The sequence below is a fragment of the Ambystoma mexicanum genome, chromosome 4q, assembly GCF_040938575.1.
Source record: "Ambystoma mexicanum isolate Mex_15411 chromosome 4q, UKY_AmexF1_1, whole genome shotgun sequence".
NCBI lineage: Eukaryota > Metazoa > Chordata > Amphibia > Caudata > Ambystomatidae > Ambystoma > Ambystoma mexicanum.
In genome coordinates this window covers 1,125,404,088-1,125,425,700 of record NC_090928.1, presented here as the reverse complement: position 1 = coordinate 1,125,425,700, position 21,613 = coordinate 1,125,404,088, and the positions used below count along the sequence as shown (strand labels likewise).

The 21,613-nt window shown below is 45.3% G+C and overlaps 1 protein-coding gene across 1 annotated transcript in view; it reads left to right on the top strand.

Annotated features, from left to right (window-relative positions):
• The window catches only part of LBR (lamin B receptor), a 1,228,970-nt gene extending 1,223,947 nt beyond the window's left edge, over positions 1 to 5,023 (top strand). The window contains exon 14 of the mRNA XM_069608704.1: positions 3,442 to 5,023. Coding sequence (XP_069464805.1) covers positions 3,442 to 3,602 — 161 coding nt within the window. The 3' untranslated portion in view covers positions 3,603 to 5,023. The remainder of the gene's footprint in view (positions 1 to 3,441) is intronic.
• Positions 5,024 to 21,613: the final 16,590 nt, after the last annotated feature.

The window sequence follows — 21,613 nt, the reverse complement described above, 5'->3', positions numbered from 1 at the left end:
GCACCCACTGCCAGGAACAACTGCCACCGCTGGAGGATCCTTCCCACTTAAGGTACCGTGTCCCGACTGTACCTTCCCTTGCTACCGACTGTACGGGGTAGATTTAGCCCCCGGCTTTCGAACCTGGGTTAGCCTGGGACACCCTGGCTAAACTTTCCTAAAGCCTCTCTAAACTCTTTTTGAACCCTCTGCAAGACTTTCTAAGCCTAGTGTAACTGTGTGATCTTGGGCGCATTTGTGCTCTGCTCTCTCTAAGGGTGGGCCCAGCCTTTGGACTTTGCCTCACCAGTGACTTTTGCTCTTCTGCCTTGCTAACAGTGTTCCTGAACCTTAGAGTGGTGTACCTTTCCATATTCTGTCTCCCCCCCCTTTCTCACAAACTTATTGGAGTGCCATCTAATTAAGCGCTCACCTCTGTATGAAAATAAGTGGTGTTTTACTGTGACTTATCTGATAAGGAAAAGGGGGTGTATATATTACAATAGTAACTGTGTTTAGAATATTTTACAATAAGAGTGCTGGAGTGTTTCAGTGTGTTTTTAAATAAATAATTATATACTTTGATACCAAAGCTCTGGTCAGTGTTTGCTTGTATTGGTGTGTCTGAGTGCCTATTATGAATACTTTGCATACTGCCTAACTCTTCTTGAGAGAAGTCTGACTGCTCAGCCACAGCTACCAGGCAAATCTGGGTGGTACAGACTGCTACCAAGTGGGTTTACTGCCAACACCTGTAGTCTTAAATCTTTTGCAGTGTTCCCTAAGGGAACTGCACAGGTTTCTGCCTAACAACGGACAACACAACCACCATGTTCTACGTCAGGAAACTGGAGAGAACCTGGTCTACCATTCTATCCAATGAAGCGCAAGCAATGTGGAAATGGGCGATCGATCAGAAGATGTTTCTCATTCCATTCTAACTGGTGGGCATGCACAATACCATTTGCATATTCACTCAGCAGGGAACTAAGATCCTGCCACTAATGGGATCTTCGTCAGACTCAGTTCTTCTGCTCTTCTCCAGGTGGGGTTGCCCTCAAATTGACATATTTGCCACGGTAGCAAATGCAAAGTGCCCCAATTTTGCCAGCCGTTAACCCCCTTCTAATGAGTCTGCGGGACGCCTTCTCGTTCCGTTGGGAAGGCTGAATTTTCTGTATGTTCCTGCTAATTCCACTGATTCTGCCAGTGATAAGGGCACTCAATCAGCCCGTTTGCAAGATGATACTCATTGCCCCGGTGTTGCCCAGGCAGATATGGTACTCGCACTGGGAGATATGGTACACTCACTATCTCCACCGATCAGTTCCTTACCGCAAATTACCTCCTCTTCCAGATCTGTTCTCCAGAGAGGGAGGGTCTGTCCTCCAACACGACCCAGCGTCCTTGAAACTGACGGCTTGGCTCCTGCAAACCTAGAGTTGGCCATTATTCCTTGCCCTCAGAATGTCAGAATATTCCATTCAACCAGAGCCGTGGCTGCTACTACGGTTTTCCTGTCTGGTGTTACCCTGCTGGACATTTGCAGGGCTGCTACGTGGAAGTTGACTCATACTTTCACGAGATTCTACTGCATCGACAGGGATTCCTGGGTTGAGTCCGTGTCAGCCAGGCAGTGCATCGCAAACAAGTGTGTTCCAGAGGTGAGTTGTGTATTGCTTCTGTTGAGCCTGTGCAACCTCCCGTGGTTGTGCATGTGCTGATGTGTAATCGTATTCATGCGCATGTGAATCCAGGTAAGATCCCATGCTGTGGAGAAGGAACAAGTTATGTACCTGAAACTCCTGTTCTCCAGCATAGGTATCCTACATGGATTCACATGCAACCCTCCCTTCTAACCCTCTGTCTTTTTGGTTCCTACTGCCATTTCACGTGCACCTCTAAATCTGAAGATGGCCACTGCGGGTGGAGCTTAGGAAGACGAATGCCATTGCCTTGGGCAGTGTGACCCAAAGTGACAGCAAGAGGCTGTATAAGCGACAAGCAGTTTTTAGCTTTAAAGCAAAACTGCTTTTAATATTACAGAGGATTCCCAGCCTGGCGACGGGGAATAGTCATGAGCATGTGAATCCATGTAAAATACCCATGCTGGAGAACATGAGTTACAGGTAAGTAGCTTGTTCCTTCCCCGCCAAAAATAATTCACGTAAACCAGGAACTCTTCTTTAACAGTCTTTTTTAACAGATCCGCAAACAGTAGCTGATCGAATCTGGCGTGCACTGTTTGGATGTTGGCAGGGCCTTGAGGTTTTATCTTGAGAGGACTTAAACTCAAGTGTCTTTTGACAGACTTTATTATGCTTGACAGTGCCCATGTGGGTAGGCAGGCAACAAAGACCACCATAGTGATGTGGATTGCTTTGTGTATCCCCTCACACCTGTGAGGTTCAAGGGAAAGGTCCCCTCAAGGGTTTTATGCTAATCTGACAAGGAGAAAAGGCACAGTGGTGGCCTTTCAGCGGCATGCACCATGAGAAGCCATCCGCAAGGCAGCGACTCCCCATAGGCTTTCTGCAGGCATTACTCTGGGCTGAAATTCTAGAGCTGACATCCAGTCATAGGCACGTCTAAAGAATCCTTTTGCAGCAGTGTAGCTTCCTGTGCTTGGTATTCTCCCAAAACTATGGCAGAGAGTCTATGTGACATAGGAGTAAAGAAATGTTATACCATAGGGACTACTGTTCGCCTAGTCCAAAGTCCCCTTTCCTCCATCCCTCTAAAATAGTTGGTAGTCCTCTCAGCGGATCAGGTATTTGGGGGAAGGAGCTTGGGGCGTTAGCTAGACCATAGCCACACTCTGCATGTGCTCCCACCTCCATGCATGAAATTCTTAAGGGGAACTGCAGTAGGGCTTCCTAAGGCTCCGGTCCTGTCCCCTCATGGCTGGAACTCCCAGAAGTATGGAGGAAAGGGGACAAGGACTAAGAGTACAGTAGTCACTATGGTAACTTTTTATTTATGCTCTGTGCGTATGTGTGTGTGTGTGTGTGTATAGTAGCACTCTAGAATGTAACTTTATAGAGGCCGTTTTGACACTGAATAATTATACTTGACAGAGCATTTATTAAGGCATTTTATGAAGATTAAATACAAACCATATACACCAATTTACTTTTTTTCGGTGATTGTTGTATTGAAAGGGCTGTATGCCAAAGTCTTAAGTGATCACAAGCATTGTGCATGGTATGCACGTTAATAGCACCGTCACAGTTAGATTAACAGTTACATGACAAATAGCCAAGCTTGAATCACCATGAAGTTCATTGTCTAACTGGGAGGCGCATTAAAAGCTGCAGACCATTGAATAATTAGATGACGCATCACGCTTCAGATAATTGTTTAATTTCTAAGCACATGTTCAGTAACTTGCTCAAGAAACCACAATTTAGATGTTTTACTGTGTTGCCATGTTCTTTATTTTTCGTCTCTTGTTTTTTCCAGGTTTTAATCACATTTTGCCATACTTCTATGCGATTTATTTAATCTGCTTACTTGTCCATCGTGAAGCACGTGATGAGCGACGGTGCAAGAAAAAATACGGCCTGGCATGGGACCAGTACTGCCAACGTGTGCGTTATCGCTTAGTTCCCTATATCTACTGAGGCAACCCATCTTCACATAAGCTGCTGACTGTGTGTGGCTTCTGTTCAAGGCATACCATAACTTCATTCCCAGTCGTTGCTCTTCGGTGGAAAGGATAAAACGTTGTTTCCATGCAAGGCTTTGTTCTGTTCCAAAATGAGACATCTCTCTCCATTCATTTAGATGCATTGTGCCCGAAATGGAGGGGAAGAGGAGCAAACATTTTAACTAGACAATAAAGCAGATGTTTGTATTATTCTGATTAGCCAAAAGAAGACGGAAACGGATGTAACATTTTCGTGGTCTATCGTTTCCATCATTGATTATAATTATTTTCAGTTTCAAAAAATAATTAAGGGTGCAGCATTTCAAATAATATGTGCTTGCGAACATGCAGTGCCCCTGCGCACCTTGCTTGGTTGTGGCTCCAAAATGTCAACATTGTCATCATGGCTAGTACGTTGATTAAAAAGGAAAAATAAACAAATATGTAATTGTTATGATAAACTACTAAAAAAAGAAAAATACTAAAACAGTTGCACTGGAGTCTTAACATAACATAATTTAAAAAGCGTGAAGTGGATTTTATAAATCTTGATATGGTTTAGTGATGCATATGTTTTACCTATTTACCTTACAGCAAAGACGTTGTGTCTGTTTACTTTCACTTTGTGTTATTCTCATAGCGACACGTGTATTGTGGAATGCTTTGTAACTTTTTTTGCCAACTATTAAGATCATTTCCATTCAGTGTACATGTTGAATGGTTTTGTTTTTCACTGTTGAGGCTTACATTCAATATATTTGGATGGTCTGTTACAGTTGTTTTTTTTTTAGGCAGTTTATTATTTTAAACAATGTAATATTGCGTAAATTGTATGTTTTTGTAATTTTTCAAACTTTTTTCTGTACAGTGTTTTTAACAGACATTTATTTGCTTTAAAGAGGAAGAAGACTTCTAACAAAAATATAAAAGCTTAGTAGGAATTTGTAATTGTACTCTTGTTTTGTATAATACAACTACTATGAATTTATGAAAAATGTCAATTTACATATAGTGTTACGAAGTATCGCAAAAACAGAGGGCACACTTCCTTAATCCAAAGTTTGTGGATTTGGCTTTGCTACCTCAATCATAGCCTCCCAACTCACGACCTTGCTTTTTAATAGGGCTTTAAAGTGACACTTGAAATGTGGTTGAAACCCTATACCTGAAGGCATTGTTTGTATGTATTAAAGTTTTAACTGAGTATATGCAGGTTATTATGCACAATGGAGGGTAAATACCCAGTGTCATTCCATTGCAATTTCAGAGTTTTATGAAATGTCCTAGATTCAGTGTGAAAATTGAACTTGCAAACGTTTGTGATAAACTAAATATTTTGCGCATGATCTGCATTTTGAGAATAAATTAAATTAAAAAAAGTTCATAATTGTCAAACCACACCGTATGTATGCCTGAATATTGCAAATGTCGCTCTGATATGATCCTTGGTTCAGTGGTGCGTTCCTCTGTTGGTATAAAAGCATCAAGTATTGTGAAGGAGAATGGGGTATACTTCTAAGGACCATCACTGCCTGCATTTGTCCTGATTGCCCTTTGCATCTCTATTCATCTCCCTAGGCTTTTAGTAGCTGTTGGTAATACATTTTAAAAGCGGATGCTTTGTAATGTTTGCAAGCATTCATTTCACAACAATTTTGAATTCTTACACTTGTGGAGAACACCCCCCTCACGAATAGACGAATGTCACCATCCTATTTTCTTGGTTTTTTCATTTGTCAGTTGGCAATGTTTGATCCTTCACTCACTTCTAGAACCATAGAACTGATAACTCATGGTTAAACAATGCCACTGTACATCAAGTTACTAAAAGCAAACGCTTTCCAAAAACTCTGCAATAAAATTCCTAAACTAAAGGAATCTTCTAATATGGTTACCTTTTCCTTGCATTACGTTCTACTTACATATATGCTTTAAATATTTTTAATATTTAATTTGGGAATAAAAATCGAATCCATTAAATGGATGTCATTTTAATTTTTCAATTTAGGTAAATCTAACATCAGGATTTAACTGTGCCCAAAGCACCTAGAAAATAAACTTTACATATTAAAACAATAAATGAACAAAGCATCTATGAAAAATGACATTAACAAAGGTTTCTTCAGCATGAGATCTTTATTAATATTCATAAACGTTTCAATAGCACCATCTACGGGCAGGATCTTGATGATATATTTTCTTAAAAGGGCACCAGCAGTTTGAGGGTCAGGAGCCAGGAGAGTCCTCAGCACGAACGCGCGGCTTCCATAGACCACGCCCGCAACAACCACAAATCTCAATGAAGCCTGTGCAACCAAGTTGTTAGGCAGAATTATATGCGGTACCCTTTGGGAACACCACACACAATTAAGACTACAAGTGACGGTACAAATTCACCTTTGGCACAAGCCTGTACTACACAGTTAAAGTGGTAGCAATGGCTGAGCAGCCAGACTTCTCAAGAGTAAGTGAGCAGTACAAGATAGTTACACAAAGAACAGCAATTACTATGATTCAGGCAAACACTGACTCAAGGTTTTCAAGTAAAAGAATATACATTTATTTCACTCTTCAGTTGTATAACATTACACTATTATAAGCAGTCTAAAAATCACACTCTTAATACACCACACCACTCCCCTTAAATTCCAGACAAGTTAAGCTCACAAAATGAGGTGGGAACAAAATGGCACTCCAGCAATTTAAAAGGGAGGGAAAGACAAAGTTAATAGAAATTAAATAAAACCAACAGGTAAGTATTCAGGGCAATTGAACAACAGGAGCTACAATGATAAAATCAGATAGAAAAGGCTTAGGGCCAAATTCAATGGGTCAAAAGTCTTTTGCTCAAGATAATACAGTTCAGGGTAGTTCGCGGTAAAGTATGTGGCACGGATTCCGGACGAGGTTGGTTGATAGAAAAGTTAGTTCAAAGAGAAGAGGAGGACAACCCCTCGGATTGGAGAAAGATTTCAAACACTTTCACTGCGGTTGAACGAAACGAGCTAGCAGATTTTCACAGTACCTTAAAACTGAGAGGAAGCTGTAGCTGAGGCGGACGTTCCTGGTAGTTCCTGCAGACTCACGGTTCCTGTAGCGACTGTCGGACTGACAAAACGTAGGAAGACTGGAGGGTGCTGCACTACCCAGGGAAGAAACCAGCAGCAGAGCAAAGCAACGAATAAAAGGTGCGCTCCTTAAAACCCAAGCAGGGTCCGACCTTCCTGGCTATCCGACCCACTGTAGCTCTGTACAGCGAATTCGACAAGAGGAGGGGTCCTGGCTTGCAGTTTGGGCGAACTGGTTGGTCCCACCAGCTCAAGGGAAGAAGTTTCCTGGAGGATCTTCTCTGTCGTCGGATTCTGAAGATTCGGACCTGCAGCAGGGCTTCACCTGGCGGTTCAGTCGTTGTAGGGGTCCTCTTCCATCAGCTCCTCGCTGGTTCTTTCGTTCCAGTAGCGACTCTGCCTTTCTAGTCCCAGAGACCTGCTTTTTATGTAGTTTTCCCCCATTCATACAGCCTGGCTGTCAATCACACAACAGGGTGGCTGTCCTGGCAAGGACAGACCCCTCAGCCAATCGAACAGGAGTGCAACTTGGGTAACCAAGGGAACCCATGGCAGGGGTCTGAAGATCCCTCCCTCACATCCTGCCTACCTAGACTTTCAGGCGCCTTAAGGAGGGCTTCTGTGCAGAAACCTGCGAAAAGACCACGAACAAAGGTATCATCCCCGGTTTGACGCGCAGAGAAAAACACGAAAAAGACTTTAACAAAAAGAAATGGCGAATAAACCCAGACGGAGCCAAAATAAAATGTATTTGGTCAAGCATGTTTATGTTCGAGGCTAATATAATAGCCTACAACATACCATGGTTATATAAGATAACCGCGGTAGAAAAGTTAGGGTAGTTACCACTGCCACCAGCCAAGTCTAGATGTAAAGTGAGCGAAACAAGGCTCCAAGAGACACAGACAAAAAGGGATAAGAATTAACCCTTTCCAATACTCCATGTAAAATGGGGTGTACTGGGTCTGTGGTTTAAAGTGACTAATAATAAAGTTAATGGCAACTTTACCTTTTCTGGGGGACAGTAGTCGGCCCCAGAAAATGGAGTCAGTGGAAAGTCTCAAAGACAACCCTGTGTCACTGCACTGAAGGTGCTGTGTAACACACATGAGAAATATGAGGCCATGGAGTAGGTGAGGCTCCAGTGCTCAAGATCACACAAAAAGTGAAAACACACACAGCAAAACACATGTAAGAGTGGGAAAGAAAAGCTCACACTCTTACCAGGTGAAAAAAATAAATCCTAGAAATCCAGCAAAGCTGCTGAGGGACTCGTTAGGGAGAATTCTCGTAAATGGCTGATTTCCCTTACCTAACACAAGTCAATGGCAGATTGGTGGCTTGGCACAGTGCACAGGCTCGCCCAGCGGGGAAACATATTGGCGGTAATACTATACATAATTACTGGTCCTATTATTGGTGAATTTGGCCAACCTGTAGAGCTGGGTATGTGGATGTTGGGTAGGAATTAGTGCATTCCAACTCGTGTGTCACTACACAAGACTTCTCTTGGTATTAGGTAACCCACCTTTTAATATAGGCCTGTACTACACACGTTGGTAGTGTGACTGAGCAGCCAGGCTTATCTTACGAGGGGTAATGTGTGCTGTAGAGCTAAACGAAATCAGTAAATTCAGGTATCCAAGTAAACACTTAGTTATATAATACATTGTTTATTTATACACAAAGATATCCAAAGCATTCTTTAAAAAAACAATAATTGGCTGTAACATTAATACCAAGTTGGGATTCATTTAAAAAAGTGAACAGAGCAATAAAGCAGGTGAATATTTAATTCATATGTTACATATGTTCCCGCACCCAGAGGTGACGTTAGTTGAGGTCAGTATACCATTTATATTTATATCACCTTTGCGGTATTTAGTTATTTAAGGAAGGAAAGGTTAGGGTTAGATCAGAACAGACTGATCGGTTAGAAGAGCAGTTAGATTCTCCCAATGGGATGCAGGCAGTCTATTATCCCAGCATTAAAGTGTTCAAAATTTAAAACCTGTAAGGGAACAAGCACTGCCAAAGCCAGTAGGTTCAGAAGGAGGCCTTTAGGGAGCCAGGACAGCCAATGTCAATGGGCAAAGTCAAGGTTCAGATTCTGTTCTTAGAAAAATAGCCTTAAATAGTGTTTAAAAGAGAAATCACAGCAACTCAAGAGGAGTCACCTTTAGAAAGCACAAGCTGTAAGGCCAGTGCAGGTAAGTAGGTCAACTTAGTTTAGGGTTAAATCGCACTTCCAAAAGGTAGGAAGCACGCCAAATGGCAACACGATAATGTACCCCAACACACACAGTACCTTTGAAATGAAGTTGTTCCAGCTGGATGCCTTCTGGTTGCAATGCAGCAGACCCTTGTTCCTGGTCCTTGGTCGTCGTGACGAAAGGGAGGGCGTTTGGCGGGCTCCTGCGGCAGCACTCGAGAGAGTGACTCAGTAGCAATGGATTTCCGTCGGTTCAGTGGCTCTTTGTGGTTTTGACACATTTTTCTCAGCGCCAAAGAAGGTAAAAAAGCTCCAGTTAGAAGTTCCTTGATTCCTCGGTCCTGGACTCTGGACGCAGATTTCTTGCGGTCCTCTGGATGCCCACGAAGTATTGGCTGGATTCGCACTTCGGAAGACAATGCACTCATAGGTGGTCGAGGTACCGCAGATATTGTCCCCAGATATCCTCTCTGGAGGGTAGCTCAGGGACAACGTGCTTGCGTTGGAAGCAAGGCGACACGGAGCACCACAGGTTCGATCCCCGGGTCCGCGCTTAGAAACCTCTGGGTATTAAGTGTGTTATAAATAACATATCATATCATATAGGGATTCTGCATCCTTAGAAAGTTGCAGCAAGCCAGAGGTTGTGCCAAAATAGTTTGTCTTGAAGCTAGTTGCCTCCACCAGCCTAAGGGAGGAAGTCGTTCCTTACGGGTCTTCCCTGTCGATTCGAAAACGGGGCAGCACAGCTGCAGGACTTCGCCGGGTACTTCACGGTCAAGGTGGGTGCTGCTGGCGTCTTCTCTAGACTTCTGCTTCGGATGTGGTCGACTCTGCTCTTAGTCCCAAAAACCTTGCTTTTTATGCAACTTCCCATTCATTCACAGCCCTAGGCTGTCAATCGCTCAGCAGGGTGGCTGTCCTAAAGCGATTTGTGTCACAATGCAAAAGCAGATGCCTATGGAGATTACCAGACTCCATAAAACAGTAAAGAACATAGAAAATCATACTCCGGAAAACACATGGGTGAGTGAGGAAAAAGGCCCCACTCACTCAGGAGTAAAAAGGACCCAGCAAAAGAGGTGGGGGTCTCCAAGGTTAAAGGGAATTGGCACATAAATGAAAATTCGCCCTAACAGTGGACTGTGTGCCCGTTTATGAATTTTTAAAATGTGGATTTAAGACAAGATCCTTGCCCTTAGCAAAGTGTACAAACGAAAATACAACAAAGATGAATCTTTGAACATTGGACCTACATTCTACTAGACTAAGACGGAACTCTCCAGGATTCCTTGGTCTACATTTTAAAGTGCTTCAGTTTTTCAATGGTTTAGACTTGAATTTTGCATCCTTATTGTATCATTGCTCTCTTTCGCATATGGTCTGGAGGATGGTGAAAGGGTTTCCAACAATTCTATCTAAAACCTTTTTGCTCACGTCATGCTTGCTTTGAGAATGGTGGGGGACAGACGTTACCAGCTAGCTGCGACTCATGGTTTTGGACATGGCATTCCTAAGAGACCCCCCCCTCTTGTCAGCTGCCATTAAGGACATTCTGCGGCGTGTAACCCCATCCACCACCCCCCACCTTCCCTGCAGAGATGCTGTCACATGACCGGCTCGAGCCGGGTTCGTCGACCTGCATCTGAAAAAGCGGAACTGCAAACAATTATCAACCTCTCTCATTTGGATTCTTAGCTGTTTTGGGAGAAGTTCAAAGTGGTGACCCCCTGCACTCATTTTATCTGTGCTGCAGCAGGTGGACTGGCCAGTGTGATGGATCTCCAAGATAACTTCATGCACCTCCCCCATTTGCCACACACGCGTTTTCCTTCCAGTACAGATTCCTTCCCTTTGATCGCAGTTCAGTCCCCAGGTCTTCACAAAAGTCATATCGGGTATAATGGCTCATTGGAGGGCGGGGGAATCATATATACCCCTAACTGGATGATTGGGTTAAGCAGGTGGCGGGCGGACCTCTTTTCCCTTTCGGAGGGATTTCTTCGGTGGGCCACAGCTCAAGCCACAGTTTCTAATGGATTGTGTTCTCCCACACATTTCTCATCTTCGATTATATTGTTCCTACTTTAGCAGATCTCTGGTACTTTTGACAGTCTGAGGCAACGTCTGCATAGGTTTAAGTATCTCGCACTGCTCCTTGCCACATTAGTTCCTTTTTTCTGCATGCTCAACACATTTCATTGAACGATATTTAAATCCTCCGAAATTCTGACGTTCTTTGACATTTTTGGCTTCCTTTCAAGAATGTCGACCCAAAATACTTAGGCTTCAAAAGTAGCGAGGTCTGTGATGAAAAAATGTTGCTCGCTAATCCTCACAGGATCTGCCTCTGGTGTCCTGGTATCAAGCATGAGGTCACCAATTGCGATTTGTGCCAGTCGATTACATGTAAGGCCTATCATCCAAAAGAGCGATAATCCAAATTAACTCTTCGACGCTGAGCGTCCAAATCGCCTAGTTCTAACCCTTCAATGTTATGTTTGTGGCATTTATATAGTGCTCTATATATCATTGGTATGACCTCAAAGCGCTGGTAGGTGGAAAGCCCTTGGGGACCGCAGTCCAGGTCAGTTGAAAATATATGGTCCCAGTCAGCATAAAAGAAGCATGGGTAACCCCACTTCTGAAAAACGCATCCCTGATCCAACAATCCTTACGAATTACCGACCTATAACCACAGTCCAGTTCTTGCTCAAGATCAGAGATAAAATGGCTTGCACCCAAATTTAAGCCCACCTAGAACATAACCATCTCTTAGGAGCCAGACAATCGGGATTTCAACCCAACATAGCACCGCAACGGCTCTCCTCGATTTGAAAATCCAGATGGACATTATCAGGGAGACAGGTAAAAGCTGCATTCTGCTGTTGCTAGATTTGTCTGCAGGATCTTGTGGATCACGCCAAACTTTGTAATAACTTAGCAAATGACTTCAGATTCTCAAAGGAAGCCACCCTCTGGGTTAAATCCTTTCTAGCTCAGCGCACATCCAGAATATCCATCGGTAAAGAGGCTGCTGATCCCATACCAGTCCCCACAGGGGGTACCTCAAGGATCCTGTGTATTGCACACTCTTTACAACGCGTATACTAATCTCCTATTTGCGGCATTGGATGCCATGGGTGTCATCTACACCAACTTTGCTGATGACACCCAGATCCTCATACCGATTACGGGGAATTATGACCATGACCCCTTGCTTATCAACAAAATGTATTCAATAATACAAAACTGGATGGCTCTGAATAGCCAATGCCTTAACAATGAGAAAACTGAGATTCTCCACTCGGACTGCGTATCAATCAACGTTGATGGCACTCCTATTCCAGTATTAAAACCAGTAAAAACCTTAGGTGTTTACCTAGATGCTAACTTAACCATGACGAAATGTACCTCTTACACCTCTGAATTAATTGCCCTAAGTCAATTCCTCTCGCCCACGAATTGCACCACATTAGCCAGGGCACTGATATTATCCAAGCTGGACTATTGCAATGTACTCCTATTAGGTACCTCCAACGCCAACCTATCCAAACTACAACTTATGCAAAATAAAGTCCTATGAGCAGACCTAGGACTAAAAAAAGTCAGACCACATCTCCAACATCAGAAGGGAGACCCACTGGTTACCTATCAAGGCCAGAATCTTATTCAAATCGTTGTGCATTGCCCACAAATGCCTCGCCAAGAAAGCACCCATTTATATCAACGACTCAATTATCAAAAAAGAATCCAATAGAACTCTCAAATCCAGCAAAAACTCGTTCCTTGTAGTCCCCCGGTACAAATGTTCCAGAGCTGGGGGTAGCAGCTGCCCCATTATGGCCCCCTAAACACTGGAACACCCTCCGTTTAAGCATAAAAAATGAAGACTCCTTCCAATGTTTCAAAAAATTATTAAAAACTTGGCTCTTTTTAACCAATTCTAGACAATTGATGAGTAACTAATACGAGGTGGCACTCTCCACCTCAGATTGATGCTAATTAAATGAGTACTGCTACACTGACTATGTAACCAAGTAAATTGAAACTATGTAACTATAACTAATGTGTCTATAATATGCAAACTGTTGTTTGCCGCCAAAGTATGTTTAAGTTGTCTGTAACTACGCCGTGATACCTCAGGGTTTGGGCGTAAAACAAATGCAATAAATAAATACAAATAAATTAAGATGGTATGCCGGGACTCCTAGGTAGAGAGAGTTGGCATAGTCCAGTCTCAGCATTAAAATTGACATAACTGCAGCAGGTCTTTTCGGGAAGGAGAGGTAGGGAAAGATGCGTCTGAGAAGTTTGAGATGGTAGTGACAACATTTAGACACATTGTTGATCTGTCGGGAGGGGGTTAGGCCAGAGTCCATAGTGCAGCCTAGGTTTTTTACTGTGTCGGAGGGGGTGGTGGGGTTGGCTCAGGGACGGGGGCCAAGGGAGTGGATGAGGTAGAGGGGCAGTGTTGCCGCACATCACAATTTCAGTTTTAGTGGGGTTTAAGAGGAGGTGGTTTATTGTCACCCATCGGTCAATATCTTGAAAACAGGCTTCAAGGTCGGGCTGGGGGTTGGTGTCAGAATTGTGGATTTTAAGGATGATTTGGGTATAGTCAGCGTAGTTGTAGCACGAGATGTTGTGTAAGCGGATGATTCCAGGAAGTGTGGACATATTGAGGTTGAATAAGAGAGCAGATATGCATGCGCCTTGCGGTACTCCAGTATTAACCGAGCGAGCAGCTGAGACAAAAGGGGAGAGGAGGGTTATTTGTTTCCTGTTGCTGAGGAAGGAGGCGATCCATTTGAGAGCAGTGCCACGGATTACAAGGGAGTGGAGGCGGTAAAGGATGATTGAGTGGTTGTATCAAAGGCTGCAGAGAGGTCGAGGAGAATTAGTGCAGCGCATCAGTCAGAGTCTGCAGTGATCTTAAGAACATCCCAGATCGAGGTCAGATGGGTTTTGATTCCATGACGTGGTCTGAAGCCTGATTGTGCGGGGTTGAGGAGGATGTTGGATTCAAAAAAGGCATTTAGTTGGGAGTATGCTGTTCGGTCGATGAGTTTTGCAAGGAATCTGGTGTTTGAGATGGGTCTGTAGTTTTTGGGATCAAGGGGGTCGAGGGATGGCTTTTTAAGAAGAGGCTTGACATGCGAAATTTTGAAAGCATCGGGGAAGACGCCAGAGCTCAGGGAGTCATTTAGTATGGTTCTTGCATGTTCTCCTGCGCAGGTAGACGAGAATATTTATTTTAGGACAGACGCAGGCCAGGGGTAAAGGGGGGAGCCAGACGGTTTGCTGGCAGATAGGTGTAGAAACATGTCTCTGGAGATGGGTTTGAAAGAGTCAAAGGTGGGGGAATGGGTGATCGGGGTGGGGGGTTGTTGGATTGGTCGGTTGTGTGGGGTTTGGGGGAGGAGCGACAGTTTAAGGGAGAAGTGTAGGGAGAGGGAGTCACAGAGGGAGTGTGATGGGGCTGATTGGTTAGACGTGCAAGTGGGTTTGACACATTCAGATATGATTCTATGGAGTTCTTTGCTGCGGTTTCCACAGTTGAGAATTCATTTTTGTAATAGGCTTTTTTGGCTTTCCGGATTTCAGCTTTGTAGTTACAATGGTGCAAGGCGAAAATTGATCTACTGAGATCAGTTTTTGATGGTCGCCATTTGCTTTCCAGAGAGTTATTTTGTTTTTTGGCGTTCCTCAGTTCTGGCGTGAACCATTTGGGGAATGGTCCATTGCGTGAGTAAGCGGGGCACGAGGGGGTGTGAGGAATTAGTGATTCATTGAGCAAAGAGTCGAAAGACTCGATGGTTAAGGATCTGTCTTTGGGGGGGGCTTTGTAGGGGATCTAAGAAGTGGGGCTTCAGCAAGGTCAGGAAGGATCTTTACTTCCAGCATTTGAGGTCTTGGGGGGGAGACCAGGGGGCGTGTAGGGGGAGGGGAGAGGGCGAGGATGAAGAAGGGGACGACAAAGTGGTCGTACCAGATGAGTAGTTTGGGGTGGATAGATGAATCCGGTCATGGGAGCTGAAGATTGCATCAAGGGTGTGCCCCCTTGAGTGGGTTGGACCATTCATATGAAGGGAGAAGTTGAGCGCATCATGACTGTCGACCAGTGGATGGATCATGGGGTTGGTGGGAATGTCAAACCAGATATTGAAGTCTGCTAGGAGAGTGAGAGAGGGGTAATTTACTTGAATGGTGGCTACAGAATCACAGAGGTTGTTGGAGAAATGCCTTTCGTAACCAGGGGGTCTGTAGATGAGTAGGAAGTTGTGGGAGAAAGTCAGAGGTAGCGAGATTTTAACTAGAAGAGATTCATATGATGGAATGCATGTCTGGGATTCTACGAGTGAGACGGAGAAATGTGAATTGAAGAGGACCGCCATGCATGCCGGTCTATTGTGCGCGATGAGCGATTAGTCGGGGGGGGGGGGGGAGATGGGGGTTCACGCTTCATGTGCAACAGGGAAAAAGTCGGTGGAGAACCAGGTTTCGGTGATGAAGACGAGGTCAGGTTTGTCAGAGGATAGGAGGTCGAAGATTCTGCATCTGTTTTTTGCTACAGAGAGGCCATTTAAAAGGATGAAGTTGACTTTGATGGGGGGTGTGGTCTTGGAGGAGGTCACTGGGGTGGGAGCAAGAGGAGATTGGAGGGAAGGAAGGTTGGGGTGGGACATTCTGGGTCACTGAGACAGGGAGAGGATGGGTAGTGAGGGGGCAGGGTGCCAGTGGATTCTGAGTGACGGGAGATGGGGTTACGTCAGTGGAGGCTGGGAAGAGTAGGCAAGCGGAGGAGGATATGTGAGGGGTGTGGGTAGAGTCTAGGGGCGGGGGAGTGGACAGATGGTCAGTGGGTGTGAACGAGATTAGGGGTTATAAATTGGAGTGAGTCTCGAAGGGTTCGGGGTCCGGTGTGCAGGGTGAGAAGTTGAGGGGGTGGAATCGGGGCAAGGGCAGGAGGGGTGTGATGGTGTAGGGGAGGGAGAGATTGGGAGGCCGGGTTGAGGTAGAAGTGGTGAGGCGTAGAGTCGAGGAGAGGGACAATGAGGTGAGAGGGGGGTTCTAGGGTTGTGCCCAGGGGGATTGTTGGGGGGCTCGAAAGGGGGGTGCTAGAGCGTGGACCCGGTGCTGTGAGGGGTGAGTGAGGAGGGGGGAGCGGAGGATTCTAGGGATCGGGACGGGTGCGAGAGGGGGATTCTTGTGAGCCGGTGTCTCCATCTGGTGTTGGGAAGCTAGGGATTGATGAACTAGTGGTGGTAGATGGGCCCTGGATGTACAGCCTGTGACTAAGATCTGGATGCCATGGGCGTGGGAGATGGTTAAAGAGGTGGAGGTCAAGATGAGGAAGGGGCTCTTAGAACGTAAGCAAGTGAATTACATTACTATCTCAGGCGGTAGTTGTAGGGAGATGAGTGGAAGCAATTTAATTCTGAAGCGTAGGTAAGTGCATCACAGTGTCACCTTAGGGGTGATTTCAGGGTCAGAAACTGAGTAAATGTTCAAGGTTAAACCCAAATAATTCTTGGTGTTTGGGACTTGGAGAATGCAGCACAGGAATATCGAAGGATCTAAGGTCTACTATCTAGATGTGAAACGGCTAGCAGAATGATATCTCAGTGATTGAGATCAGAATATAAGATGGGAGAATCATGGCAGAAGATAGCACAGTGGTGTCTGAGGTGGACTATCTAGATGCAAACAGACTAATAGGAACAATGTAAGTGTGTGAGACGGGCAGAAGCTACGCAGTAATCTATAGGGTGTACTATGTAGATGCGAGATAGGTTAGCAGGAACAATTTCTAATTGTTTTAAACCGGCACAATACAACACAGTAGTAACTAAGGTACAACAATTCTAAGTCTGTGAGACAGGTAGTAGCAACACAGTGATCTCTTGGGCGCACTATCTGGATGTGGGATTAGCTAACTGGAACAATTTCTAAGCGTTTTATACTGGCAGAATACAACACAGTAGTAGCTAAGGCGCAACAATTCTAAGTGTGTGAGACAGGTAGTTGCAAGACAGTGATCTCTTGGGCGCACTATCTGGATGTGGGATTAGCTAACGGGAACAATTTCTAAGCGTTTTAGACTGGCAGAATACAACACAGTAGTAGCTAAGGCGCAACAATTCTAAGTGTGTGAGACCAGTAGAAGCAACACAGTAATCTCTTGGGTGCATTATCTAGATGCTAGATAGGCTAACGGGAACAATTTCTAAGCATTTTAGACAGACTGAATATACAATTTGAACACAGGTCAGTCTGAATTGTTCCAAAAGGGGTGATGTAGGCTAACATTAAATGTGATTGGATAGTTTGTAAGGTGGTAGCCACCTTAGTCACACTTGCCTTACTGGTTGCTGATGGTTGGCCACTGGCTTCACCTGCTGACACCTGCAGACAAGATCTGGAGGTGCCTCTGTAGGAGCCACCCTTTGCCACAGGGCCCTTAGCCGCAGGGGCTGCACGGGCAGAGGGCTGCCCTAGGAGGGTCAGATATAAGCACAGGTAAAGCCAATCAGGTGGCTGTGGGAGGGCTGGTAGGCAGGAGGTGGGTTTGGACTGGATGCAGAAATGGGTTGGCCTGGGAAAGGACACGGGTGACGTCAAGGGTTGGAATCTTTTTTTTTAAAAGGTACAATGGACGTGGGCAGTCTTGGATCTATCCACTCACCTGGGGCTCTCAGATGAGTGGCGAGGTGATCAGGACACCGGCAGCTAGGCCAGGACCAAGTACAGGCAATTAGCCAATCAGGCGGCAGTGGGCGGGCTGGGAGGCGGGAGGTGGGTTTGGACTGTATGCAGAAGCGGTTTGGCCTGAGAAAGGACACAGGTCACGCCAAGGGGAGGAATCTTTTTTTTTAAAAGGTACAATGGACGCTGGGCAGTCTTGGATCTTTCCACTCAACTGAGGCTTGCAGATAAAGAGTAAATCCTCTGAAGGTAGGAGCTCTGAGGCGACAGAGAGGCCCAAAAAGAGTAGAAAACATAGAACAAGATTGCTCTTTAGAAGCGATTCCCATCATTCTTTCTCATCTTCATCAAAGAAGAGAAGATACAGTTTCTTCTTCGACTGACTTCTCGCCTGACAGACATCAGGTATGTTTCCCATTTAAAATCTATATTGGCAGAACAATTGGAAGAGTTTTGCAGCGACATCAGTTTTCACTGCAAAGCTGAAGAAAAATCTGATCCGACACGCCTGACTAAGCTTACAGGAACTCTGATAGAATGCCCATTTTGTGCACCTAAGAACCTGGATACGAAGTCTGCCTCGAAGGACCTCCGAGCAGCGTTGATGTTGTTAACTGCCAATGCCCCTTCTCGATTTCTGAAAGTTGCATCAGTGTCCAGTTCAAAGGGACCATCCACGTCAATGTATGGCCCACAATCTAGAACAGCCTTTATGCTGACATTCAGTCCATCTTTGACGAAGGAGACCATATTCCTTTCGTGTTATACACTTTCGGAGCTCGGACACCCACAAAGAACTAATCAAGGAGGCATCCAGAATGGCAGATCTAGCATCTGACTTAAAGAATGCTAGCGGATTTAAACCCTCTCTGGAGGTCAAGTTCACACAACCCTGCCCTTGCGCTTATCTAAATGCATCTTATAGAAGAGGAATAGTCAGGGTTTCAGATGCCTTCAGGGTGGAGTCCACCCATGAAACAAATCACTGAATACGATCTTACTAATATTTTAGATAAAGGACCTTCCAAGGAAACTGATCTACTGTTCCATGATGCGTAGAGGGGGCCCACTTATGAAAAAACCTGTTTGGCACATGTCATGCATAAAGACCTGGTAAAGTACAGACCTGCTTCTATAGATCCAGAATTTATTTCCAAATGCTTGGGCGTACAAGCTGCCACATCCAGAACACAAGCAGTTAGGTGACTATGACAGAAGGTATGATGCACTAGCAATGAAGTTTGTGCTTCTGGTACTTTGGCTTTAAAGGTTATAAATGTGTCATGTGCATTAGCCAAATATGTCCACACACTGAGCTGTAATATCGGAAGGAGCAGCTTAAATCCCATGCAGGTGAATTGAGAGATGGGTACAGGGATCTGATCACGGATGGCAAGGAAGCGGCATGGGAGGCCCTCCAATCGGAATTTGATGCATCAGAGTGCGTGGGTAGAACCATGGGCAGTAGTTCAGTGACAAGGAGATTTTATTTGGCTGAGAAAGTCTTGGTTTGTGCCAGACGTCCAGGTAAGGACTAGCATGCCCTTTGGTCCAAACCATTAGTGCCATCAAAGGCTAAAGAATGCTTGGAAAAACAAGAAGCTTCAAAAACTGCAGAAAAATCCTTAAGGGCAGCAGTGCGTCAGCAGCCAGCCAACTACCTTCACAAAGGTGGAGAGGCGGGCCTTTTCGCTGTTTTAGCTCTTTTGGCCATGGCCAAGCACATTTTCAAGACCAACTAGAGGTTGGGGGCAATTCTTTTCAAACAGCTATGCCCTGTGTCCCATCAAGAACAGATACCATCCTAAAATCACTCAGCAGTTTTTGCACTCCTTTGCATTGGGAGGGAGATTAGCCCTGCACTCTGCAGAATGGTTGCCCAGTACTTCCAGGGGCGCTAAGTGGGGTCCCAGGGCTACTGTCTTCTATTTCTGAAGCAACCCCCACATTATCCTTCCCCTGCGCACCTTTTTTGCTCTCTAGATCTGCTACATCAGCAGGAGATTGCTTCCTTACTGGAGAAAGACGACATAGAGAAGCTGCCAGGGATGGTATTCCTGGTACCGAAAAAGGACTGGGAACTGTTAGCCATCTTGGCACTTTAACAGTTTCCCCAGAAAAGACTAATTAAAGATGGTAACACTCACAGATGCTCCAGACTCTAGAGCTTAAGGATTAGCTGGTGTTATTCGACCTGCAGGATGCTCAGTCTCTTGTGCTCATACAACCCAATCACAGAGTACCTGAGGTTCGTGATTGGCAGTACTCATTATCTGTTTCGGGTTCTACCTTTTGGTCTAACCTCCAGCTGAAGGGATTTCCCCAAGTTGCTGTCGTTGTCAGTGGACCGTCTAAAGAGAGGGGGGATTCATGTCTCTCCCTACTTGGACAATTGCAGATCATAACCCGCCCGCTGGAGCAGGCTCAGGAACATCTAAGCCACACCTGCCACCTTTCAACAAACTAGGCTTCTCCCTCAACTCAGGAAATCCCAATTGACACCCTCAAAAAGGCTCCAGTTTATCGGAGCGGTCCTGGATACCCTTGGGAAAGACTTTCCCGCCAGAGGTCAGGGCTCTGCACATTCAGCAGATGGTCACAAAATGTCATAACGCTCACACACTGCCGGCCATAAACTTCCTATGGATCTCAAGACATCCTGCATTTTCCTTGCGCCGCAGGCCTGGCAGAGGTTGCAGTCACTTCACTGGGCCCCAAATCTGTTTTCATAGTTTGATGAACCTTCTTAAAGTCCCAAACAGTGTCTTGTGGGTTTTCTGTGGTGGACCCACAGGGACAACTTGATGGTGGGAGAACCTTTCTGGCAATCGTGGCAAGAGGTAACCATTTATTTTACTTTATTGTGCATTTATAAGGCGTTTATACATTAAGTAAATTGTGTTCAAAGCGTCCACAGGGCAACAGCGAGGGAACATGGGATTGAGACAAAAAAACAATTAAAAACACTGAAGGATAAAGATGACCCTACTAGGCCTTGTGAGCATTTGGAACGTGCAAGTGCAGAGGGGAAGAGTGTGGGGGAGGGGGTAAGTGCTAGGGGTGCTCGTGAGTAAGGACAATAAGTATGTAGTAAGTGCTGGGAGAGGGCAGAAGCTGAAGGTGATTGGGTGTGGGAGACCAGGTCCAGGAAGGACACATAAGGGCCCTGGTCACCAATCTCCCGAACTGTGGGATTAGCAGAGGAGGAGGTGTAGAGGGAAGTCTTGAGGAGGTTCTGGAATTTGAGGAGATCCTGCTCAAGAGGAAGGGGGAGGCTGTTCCATAGTGGGAGCCAGCTGAGGAGAGAGATCGCCCACCAGCCCTCTGTTTAGTGAAGCGCTTGACACACAAGAGAGTTGGTACCAGAGGAACGTAGAGATCTTGAGGGAACAGTATTTAGTAAGAGCATGATTTAGATATTGTGGGCCCCAGACAGGCTTATGGACAATGCAAAGGGATTTTAATGTGATCCTTGCAGCAACCGGGAGCCAGTTCTGAAGAGATGTGGTCCCTGGGCTTGAGCCGAAGGGTAAGTCTTGCTGCCCTATTCTGGATTAGCTGGAGCGGTCATAGAGAGGAGGGTAGATTCAGGAAGAGGCTATTGCAGTAGTCAAGTCTAGAGAGATCCAGAGCTCTGGAGACATTGACCTTCTGGGGGAAAGTGAGAAAAGTGAAAATTCCTTTGAGAAGGTAGAGTTTAAAGTGGGACTTCCTGGCGAAGTCCTGAATGTGAGGGAGGAAGGAGAGAGAGGAGTCGAAGATGACTCTGAGGTGTCTGATTTTTAAGGTGATAGGAAGAGCCCATAGAGGAAGTCCAGTGTGGAGAGAAGAAAGAATCCCAATAGGAAGGATCTCGGTCTTGCTGGCATTGAGGCAGAGATCATTGGAAGTGCACAAGGCCTGAATTGCAGATTGTAACGCTCACCTGGTATCCACGGGGACATCACTCAGCCTGTTCTGACCTCTTACGACCTCGAACCCTTTCCTGGAGGCTAT